At 36.8% G+C, this 14,240-nt stretch overlaps 1 protein-coding gene across 1 annotated transcript in view; it reads left to right on the plus strand.

The window, feature by feature from the left end:
• The window catches only part of zbtb20 (zinc finger and BTB domain containing 20), a 53,671-nt gene extending 39,781 nt beyond the window's left edge, over positions 1–13,890 (plus strand). Inside the window, exon 5 of the mRNA XM_023988125.3 lies at positions 1,363–13,890. Within this exon, the coding sequence (XP_023843893.1) occupies positions 1,363–1,892 (530 nt within the window). The 3' untranslated portion in view covers positions 1,893–13,890. The remainder of the gene's footprint in view (positions 1–1,362) is intronic.
• The last annotated feature ends 350 nt before the right edge of the window (positions 13,891–14,240 follow it).

Here is a 14,240-nt window from a genome sequence, read left to right on the forward strand (position 1 = left end):
GGCTAACTCTGATTCAGAGGGGTTGGGTTAAATGCGGAAGAAACATTTCAGTTTCTTGAATGCATTCAGTTGTACGACTGACTAGGTATCCCCCTTTCCCTTTATACAGTATATTTGTTTTCTGTGCATGAAAGAAGTAGTGATTTTCAGGGATTGACATTAAAGGTTGTCCTACTGGCCAGGCAAGTGAACTTTCTGGTTTCTTCCCTTATGGACGGAATGGCAGTTGGGCAAGTTGAGCCTTCTCTGTGGTTTCCCCATTGGTCAGGTGAAAACAACCAAACTTTCCAGTAGCCTAAAACATGTATTTTTGGTTCCTCCCAATTGTTTAAGTGAAAGAGAGACAATTTATGGCACTTTATGGCTCTAGCTGTTTGCACACAGAAATGTCATAAATTGTCTTCCACTTAAACCACGTGTCAAACTCATTCCATGGAGGGCCAAGTGTCTGCGGGTTTTCGCTCCTCCCTTGTACTTAGTCACTAATTAGTAAAGAACTCCCCTCACCTGGCTGTCTAGGTCTTAATTGAAAGGAAAAAGCAAAAACCCGCAGACACTAGGCCCTTAGTGGAAGGAGTTTGACACCCCTGACTTAAAAAATGGGGAGGAACCAGAAATATCTGTTTTAGGTTACCTTAATGTCAATCCCTGATTTAGATCCAACTGATCTCTACAAATTAGTTATAAGGCTCTGTCACATTGAAAAGTGAACTGTGGCTACCTGCATCATGTAGCTGATATTATGTTTTTGATTACATTATAGTGGGTGATATATAATGCCCTTTATGGTTGCCCATTAAGCTTGTTCTGTAAGATATCACACATTGATTCGGTACTATTTGTCATTTTAAAGTTGTATCAGTGGGTGGTTGGTGCATAAATATTAAAAGTAAAAAATAGGGAAGACAACACCGAGCAGGATGTTGGAAGGGGTTCAAATTTGACCTGAATTCATAATTGGGCCATTTAAGAGCAGAATGAATGAATAAAAATTATAATGTTTTTGATTAGTTTAGAAAATATATTCAAACTGAGATACTAGTTCATACACTGATAATATGTTAATGAGTAAGAAGGAAATATCGGTGCCTATTCAAATGTAACGAATCAGACACTGGAGGATGAGCGTGCCCATAAACAATGGCTGCTTGACAGTGAGTTCATGGACTGAGGTGTTGGGTTTACTGTTGTTTTGTGATGGGCAACGTCCTCGTTAATTAGCAAAAATCATGCAACATTCTCAAGGCTACATTCGAAGAATGGAGCTTCACTGTCAGTCAGTGTTCTTTGTTGTTTAGCAGGGTTTTGTGTTTTTCTGTCTCCTTTTTCCTCCTAATGACTGTGACTTCTTTGTACATCCAGGTGAGAAACCACATCAGTGCAGCATCTGCTGGCGCTCGTTCTCCCTGAAGGATTACCTAATCAAACACATGGTCACTCACACAGGGGTGCGTGCCTACCAGTGCAGCATCTGCAACAAACGCTTCACCCAAAAGAGCTCCCTCAACGTCCACATGCGGCTGCACCGTGGAGAGAAGTCCTATGAGTGCTACATCTGCAAGAAGAAGTTCTCTCACAAGACCCTGCTGGAGAGACACATGGCTCTGCACAGCACAGGGGGCGCCGTCACAGGGCTGTCCGGGGCAGCAGGTGCCGGTGGCCCCGTTTCCATTCCCATGGCCGTGCCCGAACCTGGCGCCGGCGTGGCGGCCCTCGCCATGCCCGTCGGCGGTGGCGCAGGAGTAGGGGGTGGGGTCGGACCAGGAGTGGGTGTGGCTGCGGAGGCAAGCTGCCAAGAAGGGACCACCTACGTGTGCTCCGTCTGCCCTGCCAAGTTCGACCAAATTGAGCACTTCAATGACCACATGCGAATGCATGTCTCCGATGGATAAGTACAAATAGATACACTTCTTTAAAAAATATTAAATGAAAAAGAAAAATGGCACTAGATTTTTTTTTATTTTGAGGCATGAAGAATAATCAGTATAGACACTGGCACATTAAGTTTCCCAGAAATGAGTTTTTTTTTGTTATTCTAAAAGAAAAACAAGATGGTGGCCTTAAGGCTTTGTAGTTTGATATTGATCCACTGGATGGATCCTTACTACAGGCCTCTAAATGTATGCTTTCCTAAAATACTGATTTATGTGTTGAACACTACCGAAAGGCCTATGAAAGAAACACACACACATACACAAATTCAAACTCACACACCTATATACAGTATAAATATATCTTTGTATGAGTGTATGTGTTAATCTGTGTATGTGTGTACTTGTGCGTGTGTATTTGTATGTGTGCGTGTGTGTGCGTGTGCAAACATTGCCATGGAATTTGGAACATGGTAAATGTAATCCCATATTGACCGTTTTGGACACTATTAGGAGTCCAAGCTTACTGTGGTATAATTTTCACAAAAAAATATAAAAAATCTGGCTTGGGCTAAAGATTCCCTCTAAAAAATATTGTTGGTCACAAGTTTGCCTTCTTATGTAGGGTAAGAAAAGGAGAGTAATTAATTTGACACTGGGTTTTTATTTATTATTATTAAGGTATTGAGGGATTACAATACAGCTGTTGTGAAGGTACAAATTGATATTAATAATTGTACTGAAATGTAACTTCCTGTGAGTGGGTATAGAAATGGGTATTTAGTATATGTGTTATTGTCCATGCATTTTGATGGTTCAGGTTAAGTTTACAAAATTAGGGTTGTTGATAAGACAGTATTTGAGAAAAATGTAACATTGTTAGGAGTTTATTTCATTTGCATACACTGCCACTAATATCTTAGAAGACTGTTAAGGCTATTAGACCTCTTCCATTTACAACATGTGACATAACAAAAGACTAAAGGTTCTTCTTGACATAATGAGGTTATAAATTATTGTTTAGTTCTATGAAGAGGATTTTACATGTGCAGTTGTAGCAGGCTTGATTGAGTATGCTACCAGACTCATCATGACTGCTGCTTCGCAATTTGCACCAGACTGTTATCAGCTGTAGATTACAACATGATTGGTCAATATTACTATTAACGTTTAAATTAAGAAACTAAAATATATTATTTGATAATGGAATGGTTTACCAGGATAGTTTAAGACAGCTTTCAAATAGATTACCGGTAAATTGAGTGATTCTGTGAACTTGCATTGGACAAAAATATAATTGTATGACCTAAATCTCTGTATATCCTGTTCCTATGGACATGACACAGCTATTTGAGCAGGTGGAGAAACTAAAATGCACTACTCCTGAAATGTTAGCTCCACCTGGTGGCCCAAATGGCATGTCACGTTCGGACATTTAATACAAACACCGAGACAGACGAGGCAAAAGAAACCACAATAACATATACCCCGGTCAATAATTACTTCATAATATAACACAACTTGCAGATGGACTTCCAAGACAATAAGATACATTCCTGATTTCACAGATACCTAGACACAGTGTGTACAGAATAGATTTGGGAGTAAGGCAAGGGGATGCCATTCAAGTGTCACGTCACTCAAAGGCTCTGCTCTGATATTTGGCTTACTGTTCATGCATTTTATCCAAAATAAGACATACACGTCTGCCTGCAACTGCAATCTGAAGATTTTGCTCATTTCTTTGAGTAGACACACCTTTTTAGTTACCATGATAAGATAGTAACTTACCAGAATTACAGTACAGTCTGAAAACAATATGTTGTAGATAAAAACAAAGTGCTGCTTTGCACATTTTCTTCAAATGCCTGTGCTTAATATTTTATTGTTTTACTTAATAAATGAAATTCTATTATTTTCATTTGTTCATTTTTTAAACATCTTTCTTAAAAGCTTGATAAGAGGACTGCATTATTTTCTTGCATAGCCTATATGTTGCACTGCTTGAGCCGATAAGTGCACTACTGTTACCAGAGATATTATAGTTTTAGAGAAAAATAATCATTTTTTATCTAATAATTTGTTGTAGAATTATCGTGTTAGAATAGCTTTGTTCCATTTTACGATAAGGTCATTTTATGTTTCTTAGCTTTTGTTATCTCTTGTTATTATATGTATTTACTTGTGCTGTGTTTGTGCAAGCGTTTAGTTCTATTTAAATGTGATCCATCGTGTGAGCTTGTCTCTGTTTTCAACCTTTTAATGTATTCTTTTCAAGAGGTAATCCCCTTCAACAGCAGTTATCCCATTGCATACATTAGAACAGATGCTGAATTTTCATACAAAAGCATTCATGCCAAACGAAATCCCCCCCCAAAAGAAAAAAATATTTTATAGTGTCCGTGGACATAAATTATGTGTTTTTTTAGAACAAGTTTCTTTAGGAATTACAGGGTGGGTGGGAGATTGTACGCAGCTATTATTTGCTATTTGTAAATTGTACACAAGTCTGCATCTCTTGTGTTTGTCTGTGTGAGTGTTTGTGTGTGTTGTATAATCAAACTGTTGGTGTCCCAAGTGGAGGTGTAATACCTGAACTGTAGGGCTTCCTTTGCAATATGCAGTGCAGGTACTGTGAGACGCAGCTTTAGCTAACCCTCTTGGGCTAATAAACACATTTGTTGTGCACATTTACAAAGACATCTATTGATCAAATATTGATAGTGGTAAATACATTGCCCCGAGTGGAAGAAGTGCATGGCATTTTGTGCCTAGTGCTTTAGTTAGCTTCAGCTAGTTGATATTTGGATAAGGCCTACCTAATAATACTCTTCTATCATCTTCACTGTATTCTATCTTTGTCTCTTTCAAATTGAAAACAAGGAAGTGATGAGGGCTATTAGTTAGTAATCAATCCCAGAGTTTCCTCATATCATCAGAGCGAGGGCCTTGTATTATGTTTCATAGAGTTTCTATCTGGTCACTGAAATAGCATGTGGTTGTCAAGTAAAGGGAACAATATATGTGACTTGTGATTGGGCCGGAGTTTGTTATCCTCTGCTGCAGAGGTCTCTATCGGGAACACAAGCCTATAAATGCTTCTACTCTGTTGCTCCCATTGCTACTCTGTAAGACCAGGAACTGCATGGCTGCATACAAGGTTAATTGTGTCTGTAGTCTTAGAGGACTCTGTAGTCTCATGTTTGATGAGACAAAGTCCTTAACAGATTGTTACAGTATGTAAGGAACTGCTGAGATCTATTTTGATCACATGTTATTGCTCTGGCATAAAGTTGTTGTTGGTGGTGGTAGTGGTAGGGGTGGTGGTGGTGGTGGTGGTAGAGGTAGTAGTGGTAGAGGTGGTGGTGTTGCTTGTGGTGGTGGTGTTGTCTGCTCTATGGAATAATATAGAAATGGTCAACCAGCTAGGCAGAGCAGTACATTCACCAAGTTAGTCCCAGTAAACACAGTAAGAACCATGCACTGTGAACTAAGTCCAACCATCAGTTTCAGAAACAGAATAATGAATGCTAAACTATTTAACCATCACGTATTTCTTATGAAACCAGACCAGACTATAGTTGCTTCCAAATGTATTATCAGTGAGATAATCTAGCATTATTTTGACCACTTTGCAGTCTCTTACAGTCAGCCTAAATGATATTTATGTCATAAATGAATCAAATGCACTATTGACTGTAGATGTTTTTCTAAAGTACATCATTTTCTCGTTGTCATAGGTTGTGAAAAAAGATAATAGCAAAGTAATAGTTTAATGTTGGTTTTGAGATATTTCAAGAGTGGATTTGGGCTATATAAATCATCCATATTATCACACAGCTCACGAGATATGGTTCATTGGAAACATAACAGAATCTTTGACAATACTGAGGTATATGCCTGTTGGCTCGCCCCGGCCCATAGATGGTTGACCTCACTTATACCTGTGTGTGACTTACAAGCAGACGCTTAGCATTAGTATCATTTTATGATACTATAAATTGACATGACATAAGAACTTTCCAGGATTTGTTTTCCAACAACGCCATGTTTTGTCAGCAGTCCCTCCCTGGCCTTTCTTGTCATATCTCTCTTTTGTTTGATTAACTTATTGTACCAGTGGCTGATGTCATTGTGTTCAATTAATAGTCAGGTAAAAAGTTGGGAAAACATGCAATGCGACCCTGAAATACGCCCCCTGTCGTTGTTGTCCTCGGTTTATATACTATACAGTCAAGAAAGAGTTTAGAATTTATGTTTGTAAGATTACTATAACATAATGTATTTTTCAGCTATACAATATATTCACAGGTATAGAATTACTTAGAATTAAGCCTACAGCTTTTCGTTTGGTGTTTTAACTGTCATGTTCTTATATTTCACATTTTTACTTAAGTGTAGAGACACAGGATCAGTTTTGCAGTGTGTTTGAATCATCTATGTGCTTGTGTGTTCCAGGGCTTTAATTTGCCTGTTTTTCTTGCAACCATTATGTACCGGTGCATTTGTAAATAGTTTTTAGTTAGTGGGCAAAGGATAGACAGCCATTGAGTAAGACATCATAGCTTGTCAGAAGCGCCTATCTTCTGGTTGGACATGAACCCTCTTTTCAAATGGGAGATACTGTACGTTCAGTTGGAAAAAAATAGGAAAATATAACAAATGTAGTGCTAAGACTAATGTGATGTGATCAGTTACTAGTTTAGCTCTTGTGACTAAGCAGGCTTTTAGAGAAATACCCATGCTGTTTATCTCACAGCTCCTGATGTACTTTCCTTCAGTGTCCTCACATTCATTTTATTCACTCACCTAGAGTAGTAACACATAGTAACTCAGAAACGAACAATTACCATGACAGTAAACCTGCTGGCATACATTATACAGATACAGTCCAACTACATAATATCAGTTGAATCTAAAGTATATATACACCGTTTTTTTTTTATCAATATGTTCTTCATCAACAACTTTAACACATATAATGGAAAGCGTTTGAGATACAGACAGAACTGTAACTATAGGAATATGCTTTGAGGGATATAAGGAGTATGCCTAGCTATCAAGTGCCTATTTATACATTACTATACTAAATCTTCATAAAGTAGTTTTGCTCTCCTACCGTACATTTTCCAAATATATACAGTAGCTATATATACATGATAATCTATACACAAATGATAACAATATTTATACTACTATAACAGCAATGTTGGTCACAGTCATAACACAGTGCATCCTAAGAAAGCCCTTTAAAATATCTTTACCCGCCTCAAATCTTCTATTTATATAAGATAGATTTGTTATTATTTCCTGCTGACATACTTAGTTTTATAACTAGTACATATGAGAAAACAGCTAAGATAAACAACTGGAGTTCATTAACTGTAGTAAAGGTTTGCTTTAAGGGGCCTAGCCATGAGGCATTCAACTAACTCTTCTTCATTAAAACAATGAGTAAGCATGTGTAGTAATACGATATAGTAGCTAGTCCCTATCTTCATGTTTGCCATTACAAAAACACAACGTTGTTTTGTTCGTCTAAAACTACAGGTATGTGATCCGAAAGATTTTAAATAGTTTTGCGTAGTTTGCCCAGGTTTGTAAGCACACCTAAATTGTCATAACTTCTGGCTTATCAGCACCAGCTATCATTCTTCTGCCACACTGAATGTCTATAATTACATTTTGGGGGGGTTTTGCTGTTAAAAATAATATAAATAGTAGTCACTAAAACACATATTTTCTTACCTTTCGATTTTTGTTTTGATGCAAAATACCAACCACAATCAAATGTTGTCCTTAGACATAGCCTAGCTGTTCTATCAGAATACAGTGATTATGATCTCACATAAGACATGCCAGTCAGTTGAGCACATTCCTTGTGTTTGTTCTCTGGTTGTAGCTCATAATGATGGATAAAGTGTGTACTATTGTCTTTGTGCTGGTCGGAATGTTTCAGACCTAGCAATCAATGATGCTACTCGGTCCCTGCAGCTAGCTACACGTGCGCGCCTACGTTACTGTACTTGATCAGTGACATCAGTGCAGTGCTATATTTGCTTCAGCTACTGCAGCCTACAACACCACAGCAATATCAGTTAGAAGTGCAATCAAGTTTTACTTGAAGAGTACCAAGCATTTGTCTGAGTGCTAGATGTAATTAAAAGTGTCCTTGTAAACAAGAATCAGACCGCTACCCCTCTTCTTCAGCAGTCTTGTCATAATCTATCGTTGTATGAGAGTGTTACTCTACAATTTGATTTGGAATCAATATTCACCAATTGTGTGTCTCTCTACCTTGAATTGATAAGGAAAGTTAGTGTCATAAATTATTAGGAACCAATACCTGCAGCATATCTGAAATATGCACATTCCTGTAATGTCCAGAACATTCCTGTACCTAGTCTGTCCTCACTCTACGAGATTATGTTGTCGATTTTTTCAGACTCTGTAACAAATGATGTGACCCCAACAGCCTTACTAGGACAATAGATCAATGACTTTCTTTTCATTACTTGCTGGTCTGCTCTGCTGGTTATTTTGTCGTGTGACATTTTCCCCTCTACGTTGGTTTACGTTTAGTTGAATCTCCACAATAATCATCCTCACATTTATGTTTATTATAGTGTCACTGGCTTGCTAAACTGTATATGATTGCAGATCCGTCTCAGAAAAGCACTGCTTAGCATCTCTGGCATTGATGGTCCCATCATAGGATTTTTTTTTAGCTTCTAACCATAGTGCAGAATATGCCCCTGCATAAAGGAAAACGGCCTGCTTGCTACCTTGGTGTGTTCTTCTGGAACATGGTGTGTCCTTCTACCTATCGGATTGTGTTTCATATGCAATATATCTCAAACTCTCCCTTAAATGTTGTGTCTTAGTTACGGAGAATACTGAGTCATCCAGAAGATGTGGAGTTTGAAAGGTGCTGAATAAAAGAGCCTCAACAGTAGCTTGCTTAGCACCCTTGGATGTCTTGGGGCTTTCGGCAGGTCTCTTGAACTTCTAACATGTCCAAAAGATAGTTTATGTCTATGGTAAGATTAAGTAACATGCACTGCACTGTATTACCCATATGTTTTTCTACGTTTGTCTCTCTTTTACCTAATAGGTTTGGTGAACATATTTCTGCCCACTTTCTGCCGTGTACCACACATACTTGTGGTCTCAATCAGCATGCAATCATATATAATTAGTTTGGGCATGCAGAGCTTCCATTACAATACGTTGCTTGGTGTTGTTAAAGGTGCCGGTGGTAGTAATGATTTGTTGTGATATGAAACCAAACCATCAGGGGGCTATTGAACATGTTGGATGACATATGCTTGTTTCCGTAAACACCAAAGAATGATAAGAATATCACAGTGTCTGAATTTCAAGCAGAAAGAACATTATCTGTTGCGTAAGCGATAACAAACACTACCAAGATGTACGTTCCTATAAATGTGTATGTGTTCAAATCTGGCAAGATGGCTAAAATTATATTTTCTTTGATACTCAAGACAGGGTGCTTGTGAAAATGCTTTTCTGCGTTTTGTCCTCTGATCACTATTGGTAGACTGTAGTTTAATTGTTGTGTTAATGTGCCTACTGTAGACCAAAATAGCTTTTCTAAAGAAATTCAGCAAAATATAAAAAGAAACCTGACACGTAGTAGTTGTTGTAGAACTATAGCATGTTATAACATGAATAAGATTGTAAATGTTGCATTGTTCCTCTGCTTAAAATGAATACTCAATATCCATTAGTTATTTTTTCTACACACACTTAGCAAATTGATTTAGGCCTTTTCAATTCACATTTGATTTTGTTTGATTGATCCGTTTATCTTTGTTTAATCCATTTGTCTGTTATTCCAGTTTTCAGTAATTGATTTCTTCCTGCCGTATTGTTGATTTCAAAGCTTTTACTCTCTGATAAACTAAATGCACTGGATTAGTGGAGAACTGATACTAAAGTGACATGCCATGCACAATTTATCTATTTGTCTGAGTAATATTCTAAAGACATCTGTCTCAAAATGTTATTCAAACATATAGTGGAAGACCCATACCGAATTTAGACTGTTTTTTCAAACTTTGAGGTGGACCAAAATATAAGTTGCTTTTGCACATACTTGTTTTGCAATGTGTTGATGCCATTGAGTAAAAGAGTAGGAAGATTAAACTTGCCGCTGCCCATAACAACCGAACCAAGCAACACAAAGAGGCCTAAATCTGATTTAATGGCAACGGTTTTATCCCTCAATACGATATTATAAAATTTTGATGGCTTATTTAGAGCCTGCTACAGATACATTTCCCCCAGATAGCATTAAACACAAAAGCCAGCTGACATTTGATGAATAATTAAGGCAAAAACAACAAAACAGTGTAAAGATATTACTATTAATTGAGTTGTATTAACATCTTGATGAGTTGGACCAAATGTCTTATCAGTTGGTAGCATACAGTAAGTACATGATGTTGATTACTACATGATATATTTGTTGTAATATGAATTGTTCATATCAAAGAAAAATGCAACCCGTTGGAAAATTTGTATTAGTAAAATTTCACTTATTGTGGGGGTATGACATAATTTGAAAGTTTTTTTCAAGCTGGATGTTTGAAATATGATTAGTTATTTGGGCCGTGCTTCTTTAGTGTGGTAGTTGCATAAAGTCAGTGTCTACATTTGACATTGTAAGATCCACTCAGTGATGAATCAGAAAGTCAGTATGCTCCCACAGTACATGTGTCGATTTATGTTACAGAAAGCTTAGGTTTTTAATCAGATATTCAAGCTTTTTTCTGACATATCTTAAAGCTGTTTATTTAAGATATGTACCTGCAGTGAAAAATAAATTGCACTTACATATATATATATATATTATATATATATACTATATATATATGTGTGTGTGTGTGTGTGTGTGTGTGTGTGTGTGTGTGTGTGTGTGTGTGTGTGTGTGTGTGTGTGTGTGTGTGTGTGTATGAACATGTATTTAATTAAGAATCTTTTGTTAGGTTTTGTTGCCTGCTTTGGCTTGTGATTTCTTTATCTTCCTGATCAAATACTCCTTATATATTAGAATAATAAACTTGGCAGAAGTGGAGCTGTTGTAGTACAGGTAGTTAACATCACACATAAGCAACCCTGACTTATATGCTGCAGTAATGTTGTTTTTTCAGTTTGTTTTCTTTTATGTGTGCTCCAAGTTGGTTGGTATTTCTATTACTGTTATGAAACAACCTTGTTTGAATTGTATGACTGCTGTTTTGAAATAGGTGATGAGTTTTTTTTATGTATGTAGGTAGGCTACAAGGAAGTTTCATACTTTGACTTGTCAAACACTGGACTGGAGTGAGTTTTCCAACATTTCCAAGTTGAGAGCTATTATATGAAAGACATGAACCGACTACACAGAATACAGCCTTATCGCACACATTACCTGACAGACAGAGAGGGTCCAACCTGCTAGAGAAGGAATAGTGACTTCTCTGACTGGAAATTTTATTTCCACCATTTAATCGATAAGGTGCTGAAATATATCTGCCAAAATGTTGCATTTGTCAGGCTTATAAAATCTGGCCATCATAATTATACAATAACGATTTCAAAATTCCCTGTTCTAACAAAATAAGTAAATGCTAAAATATCAAAAGGGATACCACTTAATAGCAATTCATTAATCAAAAGAAACCACTTGGTATATGTTGTCTTACTATGTCAATCAAACATATAGATTGAACCCTGTAGTGACCTTAATGTCAAAGTCTTTTTTTAGAGCCGACTACCACTTATCAAACCAGAAAAGAGATTTGCACTAAACATATTTTGGTCTTCGTTGATGGAAAGCAATATGACACAGAACAATTGACACATTCTTCAAGCCACAGTATCTCAAATAAGAGAGCTGTCTGTGCACAGGGGTAATGCTGTGTAAAAGGTGATATTTGAAAAGTTTGTTGAATTTTTTTTTTGTGTAAAGGTACAGAATGGAAACTTGTTGTCTTTGAGACGCACATTATGAACTTGGACACGCACACATTGTTGTTTAGAGTTGACATATTTGACCAATCAGAAGTGTCCGAGTCTGAGGTGCATAGTTTCCTCTTGTGATTGTTTTGGAGAAAATGAAACGGCTCTTACTAGCCCTAAATGAGGGACAGGAAGGAGAGGAGTGTTACAACATATCCCATAAACATGCAATCATTGTAAAAGATAACTGAACAAAAGGTAAAAAAGGTTTATGTTATGTAGACACATTTTTTTTCAAATGATTCCAACATAAGACATTAAACTTCCTCCATGTTAAAACATACAGTTTTCTTCACTGATTTACTCATTTTTGTTTTAAAACACTCATATGATCTGTAAAGATTCAAGGTCAGTTCAAGGTCATTTTTCTGGGAAATTATTGATTAAAAATATTTATGAAAAAAAGACTACAACATTTGTGTAGTAAAACACTGATGGATGGGAAATGTAACTTTCCTTGTCAATTGTAACATCAGTTTAGCCATCCAAAGAATCAAAGTCCACCCACATATATTGTAATTCATAATTACCCATAAGAAAATAGACAGCAAGAGTAGTGGGTTGAAATATTGTTGACGCCTAAATGTTCTTTATTGATAATTTTAAATCATCAATAATTTATGATAGCAATCATGATAACTATGATTTTTGGTATCTGGAAATATTAGCTTTCCTGTTATTAGGCCTACCGTTTTGTGGTGCTGCAGTTTGTCTAAATATGTTGCGTGTTAGAGGAAGCATAAGTATGTGCCTTCTTGTAATCTCCTTGGTGAGCTTGTTATTATTGAGAAGCTTAAGCCAGCCAATTGTGTTTGCACTAAAACCAAATTGCTTTTGTGATGTAGGCTATTTAAGCAAGCTTGTTGCATCACTTTAACCGTACAGTATGCATGAGGGTGAAATTGGTAAGTGATAGGGCTAGAGCTCCCATCTGTTGAACTAGTGCAGCTTAGGGAATCCCCTGAACATATCAGCTTTGTACTGCGTTCAGTTTTTGATTCCATCTCATTTATTACTCTTCTAAATGATCACAGACACATGTTCCACAGTAAATAGTCTCTGTGGAATATCCACATTCTAAAAGATAAGTAAATAACATAAGAAATAAAATACAGCCCTCCTTTTTTATTTTTTTCATATGCCACAGCTGAACAGCTGCATTACTGTAGTAAGAGATATTCAACCATTCTCTCAACCCATGGAGATGCATGATTACAAGAGGTCGCCTCGAGACTTGGTCAACTTTATTTTTATGTTTTTTGAAAGTTTCTGTTTTAAGTTCTTTTTGTTTGTTTAAATCTAAGAGAAAGACCTACAGTACATGCTTTGAGTCTTACAAATGCACCTTATTCATGTCAGTCTGAGTGGAAAAGACTGGCTATGTAATATCTCTGGTTTATCACCTTACTACACAGCATGTTTTCACTWTATGCCAGTTTTGCTATTCTTCCGTGCATATGATTTCCAAAATAAACCTTATATATTTTGTGAAAATGTTTAAAGGGATGTGCCAAAGTTTGGAGGCGATCTCCCAAGTTTTTATGCTAATTATTTGTTCTTTCTTCCTCCTTTAGTTATCACAATGGTATGTCAAACCTTTCCTATCAATGTGTGAAAGCAAGTTATTTCAGCAAACAGTATCATTACCTGCCATTTTACAGTAAGCCCTGTATTTCACGTATATTTACCAGTGATGTGTATTTGTTATTATAAAGAAAAATWGCCGTAAAGCTTCATTATGTTACATAATATTGTGACTTTTTTCGAAAAACTGTGAAGACTTATCTTGCATATACTTTATACAGAAGTATTAAGCCTTAATACAAAATACTAAAAAAAGTGTGGAAGAATAAACTGATTGTTGCTAAGTAAGGATGATTTTTTGTAAATGTTACCAGCACTTTTTTTGTAATTTTCACTCTGAGGTATTGTACAAGTTCACGCTGTTTGTGAAGTTTGATTATGAAGGAATAAAAACTAGTACTTTCCTGTACTTCACAGAAAGTAATGTTGTGTTTTTATTTCATTAAAGGATTTGCTTAGTGGACCAGCCATATGTTGCTACCTGATGCTTCAATAATTCAAAGGTCCATATTACATTAAGCCACTGATTTCCAAACAATTTCAACTAGTGAAATGTACTCTTTGATGGTCAGCCTCTGTGTAACAGTATAACTTTAGTACGTCCCCTCGCCCCGACACGGGCGCGAACCAGGGACCCTCTGCACACATCAACAACAGTCACCCACGAAGCGTCGTTACCCATCGCTCCACAAAAGCCGCGGCCCTTGCAGAGCAAGGGGAAACCCTACTTAAGTCTCAGAGCAAGTGACGTAACTGATT

The sequence above is a fragment of the Salvelinus sp. IW2-2015 genome, linkage group LG5 (genome assembly GCF_002910315.2).
Source record: "Salvelinus sp. IW2-2015 linkage group LG5, ASM291031v2, whole genome shotgun sequence".
Lineage (NCBI taxonomy): Eukaryota > Metazoa > Chordata > Actinopteri > Salmoniformes > Salmonidae > Salvelinus > Salvelinus sp. IW2-2015.